The 23,449-nt window shown below is 43.1% G+C and overlaps 1 protein-coding gene across 1 annotated transcript in view; it reads right to left on the reverse strand.

Moving 5' to 3' along the window:
- Window positions 1-8,757: 8,757 nt before the first annotated feature.
- The window catches only part of LOC108361474 (cadherin-86C-like), a 171,457-nt gene continuing 156,765 nt past the window's right edge, over window positions 8,758-23,449 (reverse strand). The window contains exon 3 of the mRNA XM_017614092.1: window positions 8,758-9,256. Coding sequence (XP_017469581.1) covers window positions 9,095-9,256 — 162 coding nt within the window. The 3' untranslated portion in view covers window positions 8,758-9,094. The remainder of the gene's footprint in view (window positions 9,257-23,449) is intronic.

A 23,449-nucleotide genomic window follows, 5' to 3' on the forward strand; every position in this document is an offset into this window, starting at 1 on the left:
TTCCCGAATAAACGAAATTCTCTACTTTCTCGAAATTGCAACTGGTAACTGGGTGTCAAGGCGCGAATGCTCTGACTCTTTGTGTGATGACAGGAGATACTTCGTCTTGTCCTCGTTGATCACCAAACCCAATCGCTTTGCTTCGTTATCCAAACTGGAAAAGCCAGGACAGACTTCGAGGTTTTTGTTACCGATGATATCGATGTCATTGGCATACGCCAGAAACTACACGCCCTTGTAACAGCTGTTCCCGAGTGGTTCAGTTCTGCAGCTCTTATTATCCTAACACTTGCATCATGCGATCGTAAATGCCTTTCTGAATTCGCTTTAATTTGGGAATGTTTGTTTGGGCATATAACAGGAGTTCACAATAGTAATACTAATCATAATCATAATAATATTATCTAATGTTATTCAAAATTTCTTTACTCGCAATCATGGGCGTAGCCAGAACGAAATTTAGGGAGGGGTGGGCCCATACAAAATAAAAAATTCAAAACCAATAACTTACTAAAAAATTGTTTATTATACATTGCTTAAAATTATTGTAACCAATAAAGGTAAATATGTTGTACAAAAAACAAATAAACAGAAGTTCACAAAAGTTGATATAAAACTATTCGTCGATTTAAATTGTTACTGAGCATTTTTATTTTACGAGGAGGAAGCATCGAAAGCTTAACCCCGTCCGTGTGAGACTTTAACCCAAACTAAAATTCCTACCGTCATGTACCGTTCCCCTCCCGGTACCACCGTCAAGGATTTCGTCGGGATTATAACACTGTGTGACTGATAAGGTTATAGATCTATTCTCTTCCTCTTCTTCTTATTTGGTGCTGTAACCGCCAAATCGATGTTGAGCAACTGACGTCTATTAGAAATGCCAAGTGAAGCCAGAATACTTTCAGAGCTGGGGCGTCGGTGTCCATTCGAACGACATGATCAAGCCAGTTGAGCCGCTGTATTTTAATTCGCCATATACCAGCACGGGCATGATGAGTGATTTATAGTGGGGTTTTCGTACGTCAAGAGAGGACTTTACTCCTGAATTGCCTACTCAGTCCAAAGCAGCACTTGTTGGCAAGAGCGATTCTGCGTTGGATTTCCATGTGCGAATGTGCTCATTGTTTGTTTGATGACAGGAGTTACTTTGTCTTGTCCTCGTTTACCACCAGACCCATTCGCTTTGCTTCCTTGTCCAACTTGGAAAAGCCAGGACAGACTTCGCGGTTTTTCTTACCGATGATGTCAGTGTCATCGGCATAAGCCAGCAATTGTACGCTCTTGTAGTAAATTGTTCCTAAGCGGTTCAGTTCTGAAGATCTTATTATCTTCTCCAACATCAGATTAAAGAAGCCACATGAAAGAGAGCCGCCCTGTCTGAAACCCCGTCTGGTGGCGAAAGGCAACAGAGCAGAGCTGGTGGTATTACTCAACGTCATTTTTCACAGGCGTATGACAGACATAGCGGCATATACCTTTAAGTACTGTCGAAAGCGGCTTTAAAGTCGACAAATAGGTGGTGAGTGCGGATCCTGTGAACACCTGGTCTATGGTAGACAATACATTCGATAAGACCTTGCAACCTATGCTTAGAAGGATGATCCCACGGTAGTTGGCACGCATGGCGGGGTCGCCTTTCTTGTGGATTAGGCAGAGCGCACTAGAATTCCAGTCGTCGGGCATGCACCTTATTACCTCCTTGCCATTGTAATTAAATAGCTCAGCTGACAGGCCGTCAGCTCAAGCAGCTTTGGCACTTTTCGTCATAGTCAGGCACTAGGATATCGACTCCATCGTCATCGAGTGGGACCTCGGGTTCTTCTTCTCCACTTCTTTCAGTGCTTCTGCCATTCAAAAGGGTCGAAAAGTGTTCCCTCCATTATCTGAGTACGTTCTGGACATCGGTCACTAGGTCACCATCGTTGTTCCCACAAGAGTCTTGAAACCTTCCGGAAGTCGCTCAACTCTCTGCTCAAAATGTCGGGCCAGCATTTCAAGCATATTCTCACACTCCTCATCGTACCAGTAATGAGCGGGAAATGTGGTTCCACTGCTTGCGCAAGTCGGTTTATTGAAGAGTGCTCTCTCACAGCAGGTGTGAGGGTCGAGCGCCGAATCCATTGGCCGTCTGTTTTGATTACAGCTTTTCGACGTTGAACTTTCCCTGCATTGTTGGGGGCCCTTTTTTTAGTAGTGCGAGTCGATGTTTGGCCCTCGGAGTGTACGTATGTACATCTAAAACATGGAAGCATGTCTTCCGTCTATCACAACATGCTCGATTTGGTTTCCCGTTTTTCGATGTGAAGACATCCATGTAGCTTGAGAGAATGAAAAATGATACTTAAGATGGCACAAGGCCGAAACAAATTTGACAAGAGATGACGGAAGCTCGTTCCACAATACATCATACTCCTACCCTGTCGGTAACACCAACAACGAAAATGAGAATAGCTTGTTGGATCTTTTTATGCTAGAACTCAGTAATACATACTGCCAAGTTTTGGGCCCCGGCGAAGTAGATCATCCTCAGCCCGCCGTTTCTATGTGGAGGCTGATTTTTTCGACACTGGCACTAAAGATCCCTTCGTTGCCCACCTTGGCATTTAAATCGCCAAGCACGATTTTTATACTGGTGGGGCCGCGCTAATATGTACGCTCTAAGTTAAGAGAGCCTTGGATGCCTCGTCCTTCTCTTCCATCGGGACATTGGCACATATGAATGGGATGTTGAAGAATCTCGCTTTGATGCGGATTGTGGCTAGACTTTCGTCAACTAGAGTGAACGCCGGTCTCTCTCCTACCACAAATCCAACACCGAATTGCACTCCTTTACGTGGCAACTGTAGTAGACGTCGCAAGGCTCACGCTTACCTTCCTCGCCCCGTCCATCGCATTTCGTGGATGGAGCTGATGTCAGCCTTTATTTTCCCTAGGACTTCAACCAGCCGGGCAGAGGCACCATCCCGATTAATCCCCAGCGCACGAGAGGTGTTACGCCCTCCAACTTTACCTCGCTCCCAAACTAGCGTTCGGTCGCTACCCAGAGTATTCATGGATATAAATAACCGGACGTAGTTAGCTGCGATTTGAACCGTAAGGACACGAATCACTTCTGGCCACTCCCAGGTGAATGGCAGTCAAGAGCTTTGCAGTACTGAAAATGTACAAAACATAGTGGCCAAAAACGAATATCGCTCTACATACGTGTATAATAAGCCAAATAGCCGGAAAAAATGGTAAATGATATACATATGTATGTATGTACAAATATGAGGGCGTATTGAACATTTTGAGTACGCAGATTTTTTAGGCTGGTATATTTATTTATGCTAAATATATTACTTGATTTTGTTTTGTCACACTTAAGAAGTAAACGTCTTGGCTGTTCACCCAACCGGTCTATAGTTTTATCAATAATATCAGATTGGTTGTGTGATACAAAACTTTCGTTGTACGCTTTGAAAAGACACAAACCTAAAGACAAAGTAATAAACAATTGAACTATAAATGTATTTATAGTTTCCGTTCAATCAATTTTTGCTCATAGTCGACAGCAGCCAGGTTTTTACCCTTTTAAAATGGAAGTGCTTTGAAGTTAGAGATAATAACTTGATACAGAACCGGATGATCCACATATCTACTTTATAAATCAATTTACTAATTATTTTGTTAGCGTTGGGAGTATAATTTGTTATACAGTATATATATAGGAAAAACTTTGAAATTTAGGGGGGGCCGAAATTATCAAGCAAGCATTTCGAGGTACTATTTTTGAATATCTAGGCAAAAATTTTATAGTTAGGGGGAGGGCCCGGGNATGGAAGTGCTTTGAAGTTAGAGATAATAACTTGATACAGAACCGGATGATCCACATATCTACTTTATAAATCAATTTACTAATTATTTTGTTAGCGTTGGGAGTATAATTTGTTATACAGTATATATATAGGAAAAACTTTGAAATTTAGGGGGGGCCGAAATTATCAAGCAAGCATTTCGAGGTACTATTTTTGAATATCTAGGCAAAACTTTTATAGTTAGGGGGAGGGCCCGGGCCCCCCTGCCCCTACCTGGCTACGCCCATGCTCGCAATATACTTAGTACGCTATGGCGACCGAACGAAATTGTTTATGATTAAAATTTAACTGCTTTATAATGTAAGGGAATGGTGACAATTTTAAGTTTTCATTATTTTATTTCATGGGATAATTTTATGTTTTCGTTACGCTTTTTATGATTTCTTCAATTGTATCAGTAGCTTTTTATGAATTTTTTTATTGCATAATTTGTATACCAACTCTTCATTGATAATAAAATAAATTCTCTCTTTTTTTGAACTGTCCGGATTTGGATAAGTGGAAACATTAAAAAAAAAAATCTCCAGTAAAGCTTTCCCAATCACTCTCCGTTTCGAACCAGTTATGTAATATTTAATTTAATTTCAATATTTTCGGTTTACTTTTCCATATTGCATAATCCATTTAGAATATTTGCAAATCAAGATTTCTCAAATACCTTTCGTTTGGGTAATTTCGTTTTTGTTTCGTTATGGGTAATATTGTAACATTTCATTTATTTAATAAATTTAATTAAGTTAAATTTTCAAACAGGTGTAAGTCTTCTTAAAACTATTTAGTTTGATACCCACATTGCAATATTTCGTTAATTTANTTTGCAAATCAAGATTTCTCAAATACCTTTCGTTTGGGTAATTTCGTTTTCGTTTCGTTATGGGTAATATTGTAACATTTCATTTATTTAATAAATTTAATTAAGTTAAATTTTCTAACAGGTGTAAGTCTTCTTAAAACTATTTAGTTTGATACCCACATTGCAATATTTCGTTAATTTAATCAATTTAACTGAGTTAAAATTTTCAAATAGGTTGCAACCCTCCTCAAAAATATTTCCAGCAGTTATGTTTTTTAAACCTGTTTAATTTGATACCTATATTGTAGTAAGTCATTTATTTTATCAATGAAATTTATTTAAATTTTCAAATAGGTAACAACCCTCCTCAAAAATATTTTCTTAAAACTCCAAAGTTTAATACCCACATTGCAATATTTCATTTATTTTATAAATTTAACTGGGTTAAAATTATATTCAACAATTTTTATTGAGCTTGAGGCCATTTTTAATGAAAAACTTATTGTGGAAAAGCAACAGTCTGATGAGGAAATGTGGTGATTTCCGAAATAGCTATCACTTCTACCATTTTTTAAAATTATTGTTGCTTTTCCACAATAAGTGTTTCATTAAAAACGGCCTCAAGCTCAATAAAAATTGTTGAATATAATTGTTATAAGGCCATAAAATAACAAAAACAAATAACTGAGTTAAAATTGTCAAATAAGTTGCGACTCTCCTCAAAAGTATTTCTTACAGTCATATTTCTTAATCTTCTTAGTTTGATATCTATATTGTAATATGTATGGCATATATTTTATAAATTATATTGAGTGAGATTTTCACACAGGTGGTAACCCCCCTCAAACGTATTTTCGGCTGTAAGCCTTCTTAAAAGTCTTTAGTTTGATACCCACAGTGCAATATTTAATTTATTTTATAAATTTAACTGAGTCAAAATTTTCAAATAGTTGGTAGCCCTCCTCAAAAATATTTCCTACAGTCATCGTTCTTAAGCCTCTTTAATCTGGTACCTATGTTGTAATATGTCATTTATTCTATCAAATAAATTTAAATAAATTTTCAAACAGGTGGTAACCCTCCTCAAACGTATTTTCGGCTGTAAGCCTTCCTAAAACTCTTTACTTTGATACCCATATTGCAGTATTTCATTTATGTTATCAAGTTAACTGGGTTAAAATTTTCAAATAGGCGGAAACCCTCCTCAAACATATTTCCAAGAGTTATCCTTCTTAAACCTATTTAATTTGATACCCACATTGCAATATTTCATTTGTTTTATCAATTGGAATGAGTTAACATTTTTAAATAGGTGGCAACCCTCCTGAAAAATATTTCCAACCGTGACTTTCTTAAATCTCTCTAATTTGATACCTATATTGTAATAAGTCGTTTATTTTATCAATTAAATTGAATTAAATTTTCAAACCATTTCAAACATATTTCCGTCTTTAAGGCAATCCGCACATTAAGAGCCTAATCATAGCAGTGTAATCGTTTCGGCATACCAAAGTATGAAGCTTTTATTCCGAACATATGTATTTGAATGATAATCTGTACATTACAATTCATAATCATGTTTTCGCCTAGTCATAAAAGCTTCATGAATCGAAGCGCCCAACATTGTTAGGCGCTTGCTGTTTTGAAATCGTAATTTGTTTACTTTTTTATGTTGGAAATAAAAATTATTTGTCACTTCAATAGGAAATAATTGAGAATTAATGATTCGTGCTAATTGTACTAAGCTATAAGCCTTTATGCAATATTTTACTGCAGAAATATTCGCGGAAGTGTATCGTTGAGAAAGAACGGCCAGAAAATATGTAATGTGTGGTATGTGTGTGCCTCAAGGGCTTATGCAGGGCGCGGTAGTGTGCAGAAGTGGAGTCGTCATGCATTCGTTTCGGCATGTCGAAACGATTACTCTACTAAGATTAGGCGCGTAATGTGCGGAGTGCCTATGACTTCTTAAAAATCTAAAGTTTGATACCCACATTAAAATATTTCATTTATTTCATCAATTTAACTGAGTTAAAATTTTCGAATAGGTCGCAACCCTCCTCAAAAATATTTCCAACAGTAATCTTCCTTAAACCTCTTTAATTTGACACCTTTATTGTAATAGGTAATTTATTTTATCTTTAAATTGAGTTGAATTTCTAACAGGTGGCAAACTCTCAAACATATTTTCGGCTGTAAGCCTTCTTAAAACTCTTTAGTTAGATACCCACATAGCAATATTTCATTTACTTTATCAATTTGACTGAGCTAAAATTTTCAAATAGTCAAAGTTGGGAAGAAAATATCAAAAAGTTAAAAATCCCAAAATAGTCATTATTTTATGATGGTTCCTTAATATATTTTAACTACATTGCAATTGAGTATGGAGAAGCAACTATCTGGAAGTATTTTACATAAAAAAGTTACTAAGTATAGCCTTGTTTGTAGATGCGGTTAAAGAAAATACATGAAAAGACACGATTTAACTTGAATTCAAAAAAATTCAAATATTTCGAAAACAGTGACACTTTTACCTGAAATTTTTTTGTTTATCAGAGAGCTCACCACCCCACCTGCCTTCTCCTCATGTTTGGCAGGTTACTTCTGGGACACCCTGTATATAGAAGATAAATGGNCCCACCTGCCTTCTCCTCATGTTTGGCAGGTTACTTCTGGGACACCCTGTTTATAGAAGATAAATGAATATAATTAGATATCCCAACGCGGTTGGGTATTAGTACACTTTTAATAAGTTTTATAGCAATTATAAACAATAACCGTACGCGGTTGGCTTTTGCGCACAAAATATGTACAAGTATAAAAAATGAGTTTGCTTTAATTAGAATAAAATTATAGTTTAAAAAACTAAAACCTCCCTATTATAATTGCCATTCGTACTATCATCAGGTATGCAACTTGAGAATAGAAATCGCTGCATCTTTTAGGCGCATCAATATTACATAGTTACATCTCGAGCTAATAAAAGGAAGGTAATAATTAAAATGGTAAGATTCGCGCACGAGCCCTGCAGCCGGTGTATAATAAACGAGTATAAAATATGTAATAACAGCTGTCAAAAAATGATGGATGAATGCGTGTGGTGTTAAACTAACTGGATCATCGAAAGTTTCTGCTCTGCACTTCAAATCGAATGATATCATTTATGCAAGTATTAATGCTAAGAGAAGACGCCTAGATCCAGATGCAGTACCATCAACGATGTTACCTGCTATTTCATCAGATGATAGGTAATGATCAAAGTGTGGATATGTTCTCAAATGCATTAGTGCAAAGGCATATCGTAAAAATAACGTCCAATAACTACAACCGCGGTGCGCCAAACAGATGTGAAGTATCGCATAAAATTTATACTTTCGCCAATTTAGTAATATTAGATGGTCCTGATTTGCAGTAATTAATTTGAGAAAAAATCCTTAATCTTAATGTGTATATACATACATATATAGGGAAATCTTTTGAGATGGGGACATTCTGCGTACTGGCATATTGTTTCCAAGACAAAGCAGCTGCACTGCCAAGTGCGGTTTCTGTACCTTCGTCAATACTATTTATATGTGTAAATATCAATAAATAGTTATACACAAAAAATAGATAAATGACCAATTTATTTGCTGAAATCGAGAAAAACAGGAAATATCTAGTGCAACTCGCATAAATTCTGAAAAAAAAAATATCGAAAATGTTGAAAAACACCCTATCGCAGAAATTGGTTGAAGAACGCCCTATCTCAGAATTCGGTTCCAAACCAAAGCCGAAAGAGGGTTCATGTAAATAAATATACGAATTGTTTATATTTAAATTTTCAAATAAGCGTACGTCAAATATTGATTTCACCTTATTTATTACATTATGACATATACATACAATTGTGTATACAGCGAGTTGGCAGAGAGCGAGTTGGGCATGCGTTGCCAACAACTCCTAAGAAAAGCTTACAAAGTGTGCACAGTAGAGGTACCTCAAAGTACAGATTCAAGAGATACAAAATTAAAGAGATACTAAATTCAAGAGATACGAAATTTAAAATGAAATGCACACTAGTAAGCTAGTAACTGAGTTAATTAAATATAATTGCTGCAGTGCTCCCGCAGACATCCTGCCGGCCCTGGCCGCGTTAAGCGGCTAGAGCATCCTTCAGCTCCCGCAGAGCCCTCATTGCCTCGTGAACCAAAATTTTGGTAGACTTGTCACGGTAGCTAGCAGTCTGGAATCCATTCGCCGTGAATCGGGCTTTACGGTTCCCTCCGGTTGGATGATGTTTTAGGTACTTGTAGCGCTATGATGTACGCCCTGATCCCCCACGTTTTGGAACGTTTTTCTTTGCCTGGACGAGGCGTTTGGGGGGCGGAGTGAGAACTCGTGCGGCGGGCTGCCTGTGTACCATTTCGAGGAAGTAGGGTGTGGTGCCAGTAAGAAGCGCCTAAAAATGCTGCGCATACTCGTAGCACATGATGACCGGCGCATAATCGGCATCGCTTGTAGTCGTCTGTTTGCTGTGGTGTTGAACGCGTATGCGACCCGTTCTAATCTGCGATTTTATGAATTTTCGCGGTGCTGACTGAGGTGCCTCGTCGTGATCCATCTGTAAAGAGTTTATATACGGAAATTTTTAGTGTTTCGTATATACTATATGGGAGGCATAGGAGAGAGATACGAGAAGTGTACATGTATGTGTGGTGTGTGAAAAAGATGCGCATTCATTTGGCTGCTTATTCATTTGATGGTTTTATGGAGTGGCTAATCGGTTTAAATGCAAGAGGGAGTGTCTTCGCTCGGAGGCAGAAATACTAATTTTACTAATGGCCGAGTGAGTAGGCCGGTTTGGGTGCGGACGTCGACCACACGAATGTGCCATCCTTGCCCGGGTGCAACTTTTCGATGCGGTCCAGGCGCCATTCCGGGGGCGGTAGTGCGTCATCATTAATTACTACGCTTTCTCAGATTCTGGGTTCTACTTGAGCATTCTTCCACCTGTGTCGCTTATGTAGGTTTTTAAGGTAGTCTTCCTTCCATCGTTTTGCGAATTGGTAGTGTAAGGCCTTGAGTTTTTCCCATCTATTAACAAGCGAGAGGTGTTCGTGATTAGATTCGGGGAATGATAGGAGGGGAGCACCCCGGAGGAAGTGGCCAGGTGAGAGCGTTGTAAAGTCCGTCGGGTCTTGGAGTAGAGATATCCGACGAGAATTTAGTACAGCTTCTACTCTTATTAAAACGGTAGTAAACTCAGAACGAAAAATGACACTGAAGATGGCACAACGCCGAAACCGGTTTGTCTCCAATCCAAATTTGACAAGGGATGACGGAAAATCGTTCCACAATACATCATACTCCTACCCTGTTGGAAACACAAACAACCAAAAAGAAGGTAGTAAACTCCTTCAACTTAAATTTGTGGAGCCCGGAAGTCCTTTTGAACTGAAGTTTAAAACTATTAACTACAGACTTCCAATTTCCAATTAATTCCCTGGGGTGAGAGAGCTTGGAGAAAGACCGAGAATACCTTTCCAGTGGCTCGTTTGGCTCCTATAAAGGTTTTCCCATTGTCACTCATCACTTTAGCAGGGTAACCACGGCAACCAACAAAACGAGCAAAGGCGGCGATAAATGCCTCTTTGGTCAAGNCCAATTAATTCCCTGGGGTGAGAGAGCTTGGAGAAAGACCGAGAATACCTTTCCAGTGGCTCGTTTGGCTCCTATAAAGGTTTTCCCATTGTCACTCATCACTTTAGCGGGGTAACCACGGCAACCAACAAAACGAGCAAAGGCGGCGATAAATGCCTCTTTGGTCAGGTCTGAGTACAGCTCGAGGTATACCGCCTTTGTCGTGAGGCACACAAAGACGGCCACATAGCCTTTCACTAAAGCGGGGGATCTTAGCATGGAGGCTTTTGTTTGAAAAGGCCCAACAAAATCGACACCGGTCGTGGTAAAGGGCGGAGCGAAAGTGCATCGTTCGGGCGCCAGGGCTGCCGTAATCTGCGAGCGCATTTGCTGTTTGTGAGTGGTGCATGATTTATATTGATAAATGCATTTTTTGATGAGGGGTTTGAGCCTGGGAATGTAAAATTCTTGCCTGGTCATCTGCTGCATAAGTCGTATTTCTGCATGGAGGTGTATATCATGAAGAAACTTTAGATAGAGAAATGCGAATCGGGACTTTTCCGGAATGATAATGGGGTGACGTTCATAATAGCTCAGGATACCATGAGCAAGGAGTCCATTGACGCGGAGAACTCAATTTTTATCCAAGAAGGGGTTAAGAACTAATGGTGAACTCTTTTTGTCAATAGCTTTTGAGTCTTCTAAGCGGGCCTTTTCATGGGAGAAGTGACGGGTTTGTGTGATTATTATCAGACGAATTTTCGCGGAGATCATCATGTTTCTGAGTACGACCACATTAACAGTTTCCGTTTGGAGAGGTCGAGATGGGACTGTCCAGCTGCGACAAGTTTGGCTAAGAGAAGACCTCCGCAGAGCTCAACTTTTTCGTCCCAGTCAGTTCTGTCGATCCAGAACTCTTGTAAGAGAATCTTTACCTGGATCATTATCGGGGTAAGCCATCCTGCGGGGTCAAAAAATTTCGCGACAGAGGAGAGAATCTGTCGTTTGGTGCTAGCAGATGAGGCTGAGATTGAGTCGATCGTATAGGAAAACGTGTATTTGAGCGCATTCCATTGGATCCTTAGAGTCTTTGTGGTACTTGCTTTTTCGAACTCGAGAAAATTAGTATCGAGCAAGTCCTCTTTCCTTACATTTTTGAGAATTTCTGGGTGGTACGCTGTTATTTTCTTCAAGGGAAAGCCTGCTGAGTTTAGAGCCTGGATGACTTGGGTGAGAGATTAAGTGGCAGTAGTCAGATCGTGGCTGCCAGAGAGAATGTCATCCACATACGTTTCTTTATTCAGATTGGGGGCGGCCATTGGGTAGTTGGTGTTTTCGTCTTGTGCTAATTGGTGAAGTATGCGAATTGCGGGGTAGGGCGCACAGTTTACACCGAATGTGACCGTTTTTAATTTATAATCTTTAATAGGACTAGTTGTGAGTGAAGGAAAGATTATTCCTTAAAAGTCCTGGTCTTCGGGATGTAGCAGTATTTGTCGGTACATCTTTTCGACATCACCATTAAATACAAATTTATGCATTCGCCACTTGAGGATGAGAAGCATCAAANTTCGAACTCGAGAAAATTAGTATCGAGCAAGTCCTCTTTCCTTACATTTTTGAGAATTTCTGGGTGGTACGCTGTTATTTTCTTCAAGGGAAAGCCTGCTGAGTTTAGAGCCTGGATGACTTGGGTGAGAGATTAAGTGGCAGTAGTCAGATCGTGGCTGCCAGAGAGAATGTCATCCACATACGTTTCTTTATTCAGATTGGGGGCGGCCATTGGGTAGTTGGTGTTTTCGTCTTGTGCTAATTGGTGAAGTATGCGAATTGCGGGGTAGGGCGCACAGTTTACACCGAATGTGACCGTTTTTAATTTATAATCTTTAATAGGACTAGTTGTGAGTGAAGGAAAGATTATTCCTTAAAAGTCCTGGTCTTCGGGATGTAGCAGTATTTGTCGGTACATCTTTTCGACATCACCATTTAATACAAATTTATGCATTCGCCACTTGAGGATGAGAAGCATCAATTCAGGCTGTAAAGTTGGTCCGGTATATAATACATCGTTAAGAGAGTAACCGGATCCCGAAATCTTTGCTGCATTAAAGACAACTCGTACTTTTGTCGTTCGTTTTTTGGGCTTAATGACCGCATGGTGAGGGAGGTAGAACGACATATACTTGCCTGAGAGCAATTTTTCTTGTGACATTGTTTTTTCAATGTTGTTTAGGGTGAGATATTCTTCCAGGACATTATCATATCATATGAGGTTTCTCTCCATTCCGAGAAATTGCTGAAGCGCTGAGAAGCGAGGTAACCTAAAAAGATTTCTTTGGAGAAACTTGGCTTGAACGGAAGCCTGACCCCTGGTATGCTTGAGGTTTGGAACTTCTTCTAGTTCCCAAAACCGACGCAATTGTGAGTTGAGGTGCTCATTAGAAATTTTCTCTATTTGTGTAGAGTATGAAGCTATGTTTTCGTAAACTTGACCACTTAGTATCCAACCAAATAATGTTTTTTGAGCTAGCAGTGTTGGTAAGATTTTTTCTATTCCCTCCTCGAGGGATGATATCACTGCCTAACATGAGGTCAATCTGGGATGGGGAGTGGCAGTTTGGATCTGCCAGTTTGAGATGAGACCATTTTTATTGGTGGCCAAGATTAAGTGGGAACTTGGGGAGCATTTTCGTCAGCTGTGGTAACATTTATTTTAGTTTGGAGATCGGCGGAAATCAAGACTAAAGAGCATAATTTGTTCGAAGTTTGAACAACTCTTCCACCCATGCACGAGGATTTGCAGGGCAGTCCTAGCTTATTTTGAGCTTTGGTGGAGGTAAAGCTTCGTTCTGATCCCTGGCCGATGAGAGCTCTGAGTTAAAATATTTATCCTCGGTGTGATACCGGTACCATAGCTGTAGGGAGGATAATGATTGTACCTGAGTTCCTACTGCTTCCTGTTCATTAGTGTCTGTTTGAGTTGAAGTTTGGACACTTGAGTTTGTGGAGGTTATGGTTGCCACTTGTGAGCTGGTTTTTTGCACTCTTGGGGGTTGCCCTTTCGGCATGGAGTTTGCGGCTTCATGAAGCACTGAATTGTGCCGTTCATTACAATGGCTACAAGTTTGGGTGCTAGGGCAATCTTTCAACAAGTGTGACGGTGACAAACAATTGAAACACATATTATTTTCTCTTATGAACTTCTTGCGATCAGGGATTGCCAACTTTTGGAATTCGAAGCAGTTCCACAGCGAATGAGAGGAGTTCTTGCATATCGAACATTTGTGCATTATTCGCTGCTCTGTCACGCGAGATTGTATTTGTGACATTGATCTGTTTTGAAAGTTTTGAGAGTGAGAGGGTTTAAATGGTGGTCTGTTATGAGAGAAAGGTGGCTTTGAGGAGCTATTGGGCTGAACAGAAGGTTTCGCCTTCGATAGGCGCCATTTATCAACTCTTTCGGCCACTTCGTACCGAGTAGTGAGAAACTGGCCATTTGGGACCAGTTGGGGAGGTCTTTCCTTGAGCTGAGGGACTGTTCCCATAGGGATACTGTAGTTTCGGGAAGCTTAGAGGTGACTATATAAATGAGGATGGGGTCCCAATTTTCAGTTGACACTTGCTGAGTTACGAGAATTTCAAGGCAGTCGTTTACTGAAGACTGCAGCCTTTGTATGTCTTCGCTACTTTCGGTGGGAATGGGTTTAAGGTTCATCAGTATTCGTATTTGGTTTTCTACCAAAATACGCTTATTCTCATATCGACACCGAAATGCTTCCCATGCGAGATTAAAGCTTTCATCACAGAGAGAGAATCGTTTTACTATTTGGTTAGCTTTTCCTTGAGTTTTGTACCGGAGATGGTACAACTTTTGGCCTTGGGTGAGGCCAGGTGATTTATATATACCGCTGTGAACATATCCCGGAAGAGGGACGTTTAAGTCGAGGCCAGAATCGCGTTTGGGTTGTGATGCAGAGGTAGTAGGAATTGGAGTGCTCAATTGCTTATGAAGATGGAGCTGGTCAGCGATTTGAGCTTTAGTGTCTTCGTATTGATCGAGACAAGACCCATACTAGCGAAAAGCACTAGCTTTGAAATCTTCGGGAAGGTCTTGCTCGTCTGCCTCTACAACTACATCGTAAAAGTTTTGCACTCGATTCCAAAAATTATCTAACTCGTGTCTTTAATTTTCAGAGTTGATTCGGAGTTGTTTTCAAGAGGGATAGATCGGAATCTTGAAAAATAATCGATTAAATTATTAGTCTGAGCAATAAACTTAACGGAGGCTACTTTTTTCTGGTTTTTTGTATTTTTTCGGGTCGAGTTCTGAGTCTCAGTTGAGACGGTTTTCTCATCATCACTCATAGTTGGAATTTGGTATTTTTCTTTAAGTTCCGAGAAAATTTATAATTTTGTCTGAAAGGGCTGGGGTTGAGAGACTGAAAGAGAGGGATGTCAGAGGGAGATTTAAAGAAACCGAGAATACTACAAGAATGTAATTAACTTTTTTTCTAAGTAAATGCAATTCCTCTTAAAGGAATGCCAGATAAGTGAATGCATTTCCTCTTTAAGGAAATGCCAGAGAATTTAATGCAATTCCTTTTTAAAGGAATACCAGAGAAGTAAATATACAGTGATATAATGAGTAAATAAATAATTAAATGTGTAAGTTTCGCGATTAGGCCAGTGCTCGATTCCGAATTAGAAAAAAATTAGGATTTGTAACGAAGCGTTTTTCAGTGAAGGCCTCGACGCTTCTGTTTTCTATGCTGAGGTATACTCGCCGTGCCCAGGGTCCGTTACAATAAATTTATATTGTGGGGCCTTTGAAAATAGTACTTTATTTAATTATTTCTTATCCTCTAAAAAACGTGTTAGTACTTAAATTCTATGAACATAATACGATTAACGGTGTATGAATTCCTAATGGTGAATTCCAAGCGCGCTGCTGCTGGGTGACGTCGACACTATTCTGTCGGCGCTCCTCTGATGGGCGACGTCGGTGCCACTATGTCGGCGCTCTTCTACTATACGACGGCGGCGCTCTGCTACTATGTGACGTCGGCGCTACTTTGTCGGCGCTCTACCTCCGTGCGACGTCGGCGCTCTGCTGCTACGCGATGTCGACGCTACTGCTACTATGCGACGTCGGCGCTCTGCTTCCATGCGGCAGGCGTCGCTGTTACGCGGGCTTGCGGTGGACTGAGGTGTGGCGGCACTCTACCCCTGAACGGCCAAGCCTTGTATTGCGAACAATGTACAAGTCCAAGGCCCTTCACTAGTAGCTTTGCGTTCACAGCTGAAGTTCCGCATTGACCCGCGGTGGTGGGGCGATGCCGGCGCTACTCCGCCGGGGCTCTACTGTTGGGCGAACGGGCGTCGCCGTCACGCGGGCTCACGGTTGACTGTGGGGCAGCGGCACTACCTTTGAACATGCCATGCCTTGTATTGCGAACAGTGTACAAGGCAAGAGCTCCTAACTAACAGCTGTGCGTTCACGACCACAGCTCCGTGCCGACTGACTGGTATGTTGCCTAGTAACATCTGTTATAGCTGGTGCTCTTCGTGTTGCTGAGTCATATGGCTACATATTACGTTGCTATGGTGACGGTGTCACCAAGGAGTGTTGATACGGTCTCTTATGTTGGCTGGCCGTGTTGATGACGCTGCTGCAAGCGTTGTTGTTGCTGTTGTAGTCGTTATTGCTGTTGTAGGGGCGGCGTTCGTGTGGGCTAAATTCCGTGGTTATTTAGTCCTCCCACTTCCCCCCCTCTTCGGCGGGCTTAAGTTTTGCGGTGCTTCGGTATTATACGAGCGCCCCACTGGTATATGGTTACTCGGTGGTTTGCCGTGGTGAACCTCACTTGGGACCTGCAGGTCCCCTCCTTGATGTCGTGTAGGGCTTTCCGGACCCTCTCGGAGATTTCTGAGAGCTGCTCCAGCGCTGGTCCGTCGGCTTCTTCGGCGGGAAAGACCGTTTGTTCCCTTGGTGGTGTCGACGAGCCTTGTCGTGGAGACACTGTTTCGGGCGGAGCTGGTGCTCGGGCGGTGACGATGACAGTGGTACTACCTCTGGTCATACTGGTGTGTGTAGTTGTTTGGGCTGCGACGGCGCGTGCGGCTTTAGCCTGTGCGGTGTCGGCATTTACAGAATGGGTGCCCGTTCTCATGCTAGCTGTGGCCGCGTACCTTGCGGCTGCGTGAGCCGCGACCTCGTGTACCGACAGAGCGCGGGTCGTTTCCGCGTGGATGGTGACGCCGTGCATGCTGGCAGCGCGTGCCACGGCGTTCCGCCTAGCGGCTAGCTGGGTCTCCATTGCTTACTGCTGGCTGCGCGTCTGTCCAGTAGCGTGCGTGAGTGCCGCGTACTTCGAGTCGGCGGCTTCGGCGCGTGCGCGGGCAGCATCCCGTGGGCCTATGGCGGTCCCACGCCCAGCATCTGGATCCGCGGTCGCTTCGCGTTTTCCTCGGCTACGCGTTCGCGCATGCGCTTCACACTCTTCTCCATTTTGCTTAACTCTTCCATGTTCATCGGTGATTGGTTTTCACCTTTTGTTCTTTCGTTTATTCACGTGTGGCTGGTTCGCTAGTTGACGATCGAATGACGGTCTCCACTGATGCGACGGTCTTCCTAACTTTATTTATTTTATTTTAAATTCCCTTCATTTTTTTTCCTTTTTTCTTTGGAAGTAAAAATTTAATTTAATTACTTTTATGGTTTTTTCCCCCCTTTTCCGTATTGCTAAGTGGTTGTGTTTCGCCCGTCTTGTACGCCTTCAGCTCGGCAAGGTTCGCTGTTCTTGTCCTCCCATCGTCGGTCTTTCGTAGCTCCACGATTACCGGGGAAACGTATCGGAGTATCTGGTAGGGGCCGGCATATTTTGGGGCTAGTTTTGCCGCAAAACCCTCTGCTGCCTTAGATAGATAGTGTTCTTTGGCGAGGACCAGCTCCTGCATCCTTGTGGACTTTTCCTTGGCCGTCGGAGCTATTTCGCCTGTTCCGACATTTATTTCGTCGAAGAGTGCTCCTGGTAGTCGTGGTTCCCGCCCTTGCACTAGGAACGCTGGGCTGTATCCTGTGGAGGCTGTAACGCTCGTATTTACGGCGAGTGTGATTTCTGGGAGGGGGTCATCCCCCCGCCTATGTTGTGTCTTCGTAAGCCGTGCGATAATTCGCTTTACAGTGCGCTTGGCGCGTTCCGTCGGGTTTTCTTGGGGTGTGTACGGGGCCGTAAATTGTTGGCGTACCCCCACCTCCTGGAGGTAACGCTGCGATAGCGTGCTAGTAAATTGTACACCATTGTCCGAGATGAAGACCTTGGGTACACCAAATCGGGCGAGGATACGCTCCCTAAACGCGCGGCGAAGTCCTTCCGCAAGGCCCTGTCTCATGGGGACCAACTCGACCCACTTGCTAAGTTGGTCGAAAAATAAATGTAGCATGGTGTTACCATGCGTGGACCGTGGTAGGAGTCCGATGAAGTCGGCGCACACCGTGGTGGAATGTTCATGGGCGACCTGCGAGAGCATCTTGCCGGCTGGTTTGTGTGCCTCCTTATACTTCCGGCAGGACTCACATTGACGGACGTACCGGCTGATATCGCGAAACATTTCTGGCCAATAATACCGATTGGCAATCCGTGCTACTGTTCGGCGAATACCAATGTGTCCCGCGCTTGGTATGTCATGGTTCTCCCGCAGTACTCGTCGACGGAGGTGGTTGGGCACACACAGTGCCTCTTCGTCCTGTATCATGTAATCGGCGTATTTCTCCGGGTTGGTACGCACTTCATCGATCCGTCTGTGCTACCACTTGCATCGTGGTTCCGCCACTGTTGTTCGTAGTAGCTTTTCTAGTGGTTGTCGAGACAGTGCGTCCGCGACTAAGTTTAGTTTTCCTGTGCGGTACTCGATGTCGAACGCGTGTTGTTGCAACTGCAGAGCCCATCGCGCTATGCGACCTGAGGGGTTTTCGATCGAATTTAACCGTTTTAGTGATATGTGGTCGGTTATGACGTTGAATCGGTATCCTTCCAGATAGGGCCTCATTTTGCATATTCCCCAGACTATGGCGAAGCATTCCTTTTCCGTGGCCGAATAATTGAAATCTGCCTTATTAAGCTTCCGCCTTGCGTATGCGATTACTCGTTCACCGCCTTCCAACTCCTGTGTGAGTACTGCAGGTGAATTTTTTGCAGAACTCTGTGCACGCGAGGATGGGGGCCTCGGTGAGTTTTCTTTTGATCACGTCGAACATTTCCTGTTGTTCAGTTCTCCACCTCCAGTGTTTTCCCTTCTTCAGGAGGGTGGTGAGTGGTTGGCTTAGCGTAGCGAAGTCGGGTACGAACCGGCGATACCAGGAAGCTATCCCGAGGTATTGGCGTACATCCTTCACGGTGGTCGGTGGTTTTAGTTCCTTGATGGCCCGACTTTGTCGGGGTCGGTGTGTATGCCCATGTCACTAATGACGTGACCCAAGTACCGGAGCTCCCTTTTAAAAAAGTCGCACTTCTCGGAGTTAATGCGCAGGTTGGCCCGCTGTAGTCGTCGGAGTACCTCTCGCAATTGTTTCACGTGTTCTTCGAAGGTGAAGCCTATGACGATTATGTCGTCGCGGTAGGCAAACGCGTAGGGCTCCATTTCCGGTCCAATGACTTGGTCTAACGCTCTCTGGAATGTGGCGGGGGCGGAATGTTGGCCGAACGGAATGACCCACCACTGGAACAGGCCACGTCCCGGTACGATGAAGGCTGTGTATGGGCGGCTTTTGGGCCCCAGAGGTATCTGCCAGTACCCGTTCTTGAGGTCTACGCTACTGATGTACTTCGCCTGGCGCAGTTTGCCCAATATGTGCTCTATCCTCGGCAAGGGGTATGCGTCCGGTGTTGACCGGGCATTGAGTTGACGGTAATCCACACATAGGCGCCACTTGCCGTTCTTCCTCCGGGCTAGTACGGTCGGTGCACTTTCGCACTGCGAGACGGCTCGATACATCCTTTCGTGAGTAGCTCATCGATTTCCGCGTCAATGACAGATTGCATTGCAAGGTTGCGCGGGCAATACCGCTGTTTGATGGGGCGTTCGTCTGTCATGATGATCCGGTGCCCTCCCACTGTGGCTACTCCGCTCATAGTCTCAAATTTTTGCAGTTCTTCGAATAGGAAGTCGCGTGCGGGCTACCTCATCTTCGTGGTTGGGGTCCTCGTGTTCTATTCGGTTGACCTTCTCCCTTGCGGACCGTCGCCTTGTACGGCGCCTCCCTTTTCTGCTCCTTGGTGGGCGATGGTTCATCATGACGGGTGGTTCAGGGTCCTCGGTGCTTGGTGTTGGCTCGCTTGGTGTCGTCGACGTGGGTTGTATAGGTGGCTCCTTCAATACGACGCGGTGTCCGCCGCAGGACACCGTTGCACCCCGTTCCTCCCAGTGTGTCCATGCCCAAAGTGATTTTGTCAATTGCCCAAGGCGGACTACGGTCCTCACGGCCTCGCATATTTGGTTCCTGGTGCCATCGGCCATAAGGATTCCTATGGCCACAGCTATCTTTTTGCCTTTCCCCAAGCTAACCAATTGCTCCGCCATTCTAAAGCAAGTACTCCGGGTGGCTATTTCGAAAAATCCTTTCCAGCCGTTGCTCACTACTGTGACCCGCGTGCCGCATCAGGTTTTGAATCGCGATCACATAGTCCTTGAATTTTTCTCGCGAAAATGTAACGGTAGGCACATGGTTGCCTTTGGTTAGCACGTCAACGTTTGGTGCGATGGATGTCGTTGGCGGGTGTTGCGGTGGCGGTTGTATACTCGGTGGTGGATATGTGAACTGGCTCTGCGTTGGCGGCCTAACGAACACATTAGCGCTTCTTTCGCCTTGATTCACGGTTAACGGTGTCTTTGATGCACTTTCGGCTCTCAAGTGGGCCTCTTGTTCGTTGTATGCTGCTTCCATTGCGAGAAATTTTGCGTGAAGTTCCGGGTCGACGAGTGCTTTGGCTGCACATGGCGCAATCCGTTTCCCTATTTCTCGAGTGGTGCCTGTGTGCTCGATGCCCAGTTCCTGTGTGATGGACACCAACTGTTCCTTGGATACGCTGTCCAGCCACTCTATGCTCACTGGTTCTGTCATGGCTGGTTTAATTATCGGCTTCGAAATGTTCTCTTCGTATTGTACCATTTGCAGGGTCCCTGCTCGGGCACAAATTATAACGAAGCATTTTTCTGTGAAGGTNGTTCTGTCATGGCTGGTTTAATTATCGGCTTCGAAATGTTCTCTTCGTATCGTACCATTTGCAGGGTCCCTGCTCGGGCACAAATTATAACGAAGCATTTTTCTGTGAAGGTCCCTACGCTTCGGTTTTCTATGCTGAGGTATACTCGCCGTGCCCAGGGTCCGTTACAATAAATTTATATTGTGGGGCCTTTGCAAATAGTACTTTATTTAATTATTTCTTATCCTCTAAAAAACGTGTTACTACTTAATTTCTATGAGCATAATACGACTAACGGTGTATGAATTCCTAATGGTGAACTCCCAGCGCGCTGCTGCTGGGTGACGTCGACGCTATTCTGTCGGCGCTCAGCTGGTGGACGACGTCGGTGCCACTATGTCGGCGCTCTGCTACTATACGACGTCGGCGCCAATGTGTTGGCGCTCTACTTCCGTGCGATGTCAGCGCTCGGCTGCTACGCGATGTCGACGCTACTGCTACTATGCGACGTCAGCGCTACTGTATCGGCGCTCTGCTAGTGGACGGCGTCGGCGCTCTGCTTTCGTGCGGCGGGCGTCGCCGTTGCGCGGGCTTGCGGTTGACTGAGGTGTGGCGGCACTCAACCCCTGAACGGCCAAGCCTTGTATTGCGAACAGTGTACAAGTCAAAGGCCCTTCACTAGTAGCTGTGCATTCACAGCTGCAGTTCCGCGTTGACTCGCGGTAGTGTGGCGATGCCGGCTCTACTCCGCCGGGGCGCTACTGTTGGACGAACGGGCTCACCGTTGACTGTCGGGCGGCGGCACTCTACCTTTGAACAGCCAAACCTTGTATTGCGAACAGTGCACAAGGCAAGAGCTCCTCACTAATAGATGTGGNGGGCTCACCGTTGACTGTCGGGCGGCGGCACTCTACCTTTGAACAGCCAAGCCTTGTATTGCGAACAGTGCACAAGGCAAGAGCTCCTCACTAATAGATGTGCGTTCCCGACCACAGCTCCGTGCTGACTGACTGGTATGTTGCCAAGTCACATCTGTTATAGCTGGTGCTCTTCGTGTTGCTGAGTCGTATGGCTACATGTTGCGTTGCTATGGTGACGGTGTCACCAGGGAGTGTTGATACCAGTGTTGCCAACTTTTGAATTTCAAAAAGCACCAAACCTTGGAAAAAAGAGCGTTTTACCGTACTAAAAGCACTAAATTTTTTTATTTTAATCAAATGATACTCTTTTTTCATAACAGTTTGTGGTAAACAAAAGGAAAAAAATAAACACTATTTACATGTATAAATAAATACCAAAGAGCTGCGTGGATACACTGGCACTCGTTTATTTCCAAACATAACTTGCGATATCGTTGAAAAAACATTGTCGGTTGAGTGAGTAATTCACACTATCAAGTGCTCGATTCAAATAACAAGTGCTTGATTTGAAAAACAAGTGCATGGCATAACTGCTGTAATGAAAGTATCAAAGAAAAAACATTTGCAAAGACAATTTTTGTTAATATTATATGCAAAAATATCAACTGATTACGGGCATCAACATTTGACAAAAGGTGGCATCTTTTGTCAGAAATAACATTTCCAGCAGAAGAAAAAACTCTTTCTGACGATGCGCTAGTTGATGGAGTGGCTACTACTCTAGGACTGAGTTTATGCAGCAGCGGCATTTCGCATTTGTGTACCTCCCACCAATTAATTATATCGAAGTCCGTATGAATATATACCTCAATATTTTCATATCGCCGCAGCTCTGCAGTAGCTTTATCAGTTCTGCTCACAAAGATAAGTTGTTTAAGAAGACCTGAAAACAGCTCAAAGTTGTCTGAAGGTAACAAAGGTGTATCCGCAATTTGTGGTTCCGTTGTACTGCCAGAATTCTCAGTTAACGTTCTCATAATTTTTACACATTTCTCTTTTGTGTACCTTTGCTCAGATTCGGTAAAGTTCTTGAGGTCTTTTGGTGGCGGGTATAAAAAAGCACAGTTTTGTGCAAATTTGTTAGTTTTCAACATCAACTGTTTTTAAATAATAAAGCAACTTATTTTTCAAGTCCCTTATAAAGCCGATGTCTTCTGAGGTAACATTGCATTTCTTTTGTAGACTAATTATATAAATGTACGTCAGGTGCATAACTAAATAATTTAGAAAAACTAATATATTTAAAAAAATACTTCACCAATATCCATTTTTTTCAAAATTGTCGTATTCTCTACTAATTGTTTGAAGTCAATGGGTGTCATTCGATTGCTCGACTTGCTTTTCATAACAGCATTTTTCACTCGCTTGACTTGATTTGGAAAGAGTATATCAATGCCATATTTGAAATCAAATGAGTACACTGCAGCTAAACATTGATTTCAAAACTAACTATAGAATAGAGAATTCTACTTAGTAAGGGTAATAATCCCTAAGCGCGGCCGAAGGCCGCCTACGCAGAAAGAAGTTCTGCGCAAAAATACTTCCGCCCTTCTTTTCCGGCAACACAGAAAGGAGAGTTCTACGTAGTAAGGGTTATAATCCCTAAGCGCGGCCAAAGGCCGCCTACTCAGAAAGAAGTTCGTTTTCATGTATGCACTATTTCGGTTTTTGTCATATGCATTACTTCGGTTTTGAACCGAAACTGTGCATGTATGCATTACTTCGTTTTTCTCATATGCGTTATTTCGGTTTTCAAACGAAAGTGTGCATGTATGCATTATTTCGGGTTTTTCATATGCATTATTTCGGTTTTCAACCGAAACTGTGCATATATGCATTATTCGGTTTTTTTCATATGCATTATTTCGGTTTCAAACGAAAGAGTGCATATGCATAATTTCGGTTTTCCTAATATGCATTATTGCGGTTTTCAACCGAAACTGTGCATATATGCATTATTTCGTTTTTTTTCATATGCATTATTTCGGTTTTCAACCGAAACTGTGCATATATGCATTATTTCGGTTTTTTGTATGCATTATTTCGGTTTTT

Source organism: Rhagoletis zephyria, unplaced genomic scaffold, assembly GCF_001687245.7.
Source record: "Rhagoletis zephyria isolate East Lansing unplaced genomic scaffold, Rhagoletis_zephyria_1.1 Rzeph_scaffold_00772, whole genome shotgun sequence".
Lineage (NCBI taxonomy): Eukaryota > Metazoa > Arthropoda > Insecta > Diptera > Tephritidae > Rhagoletis > Rhagoletis zephyria.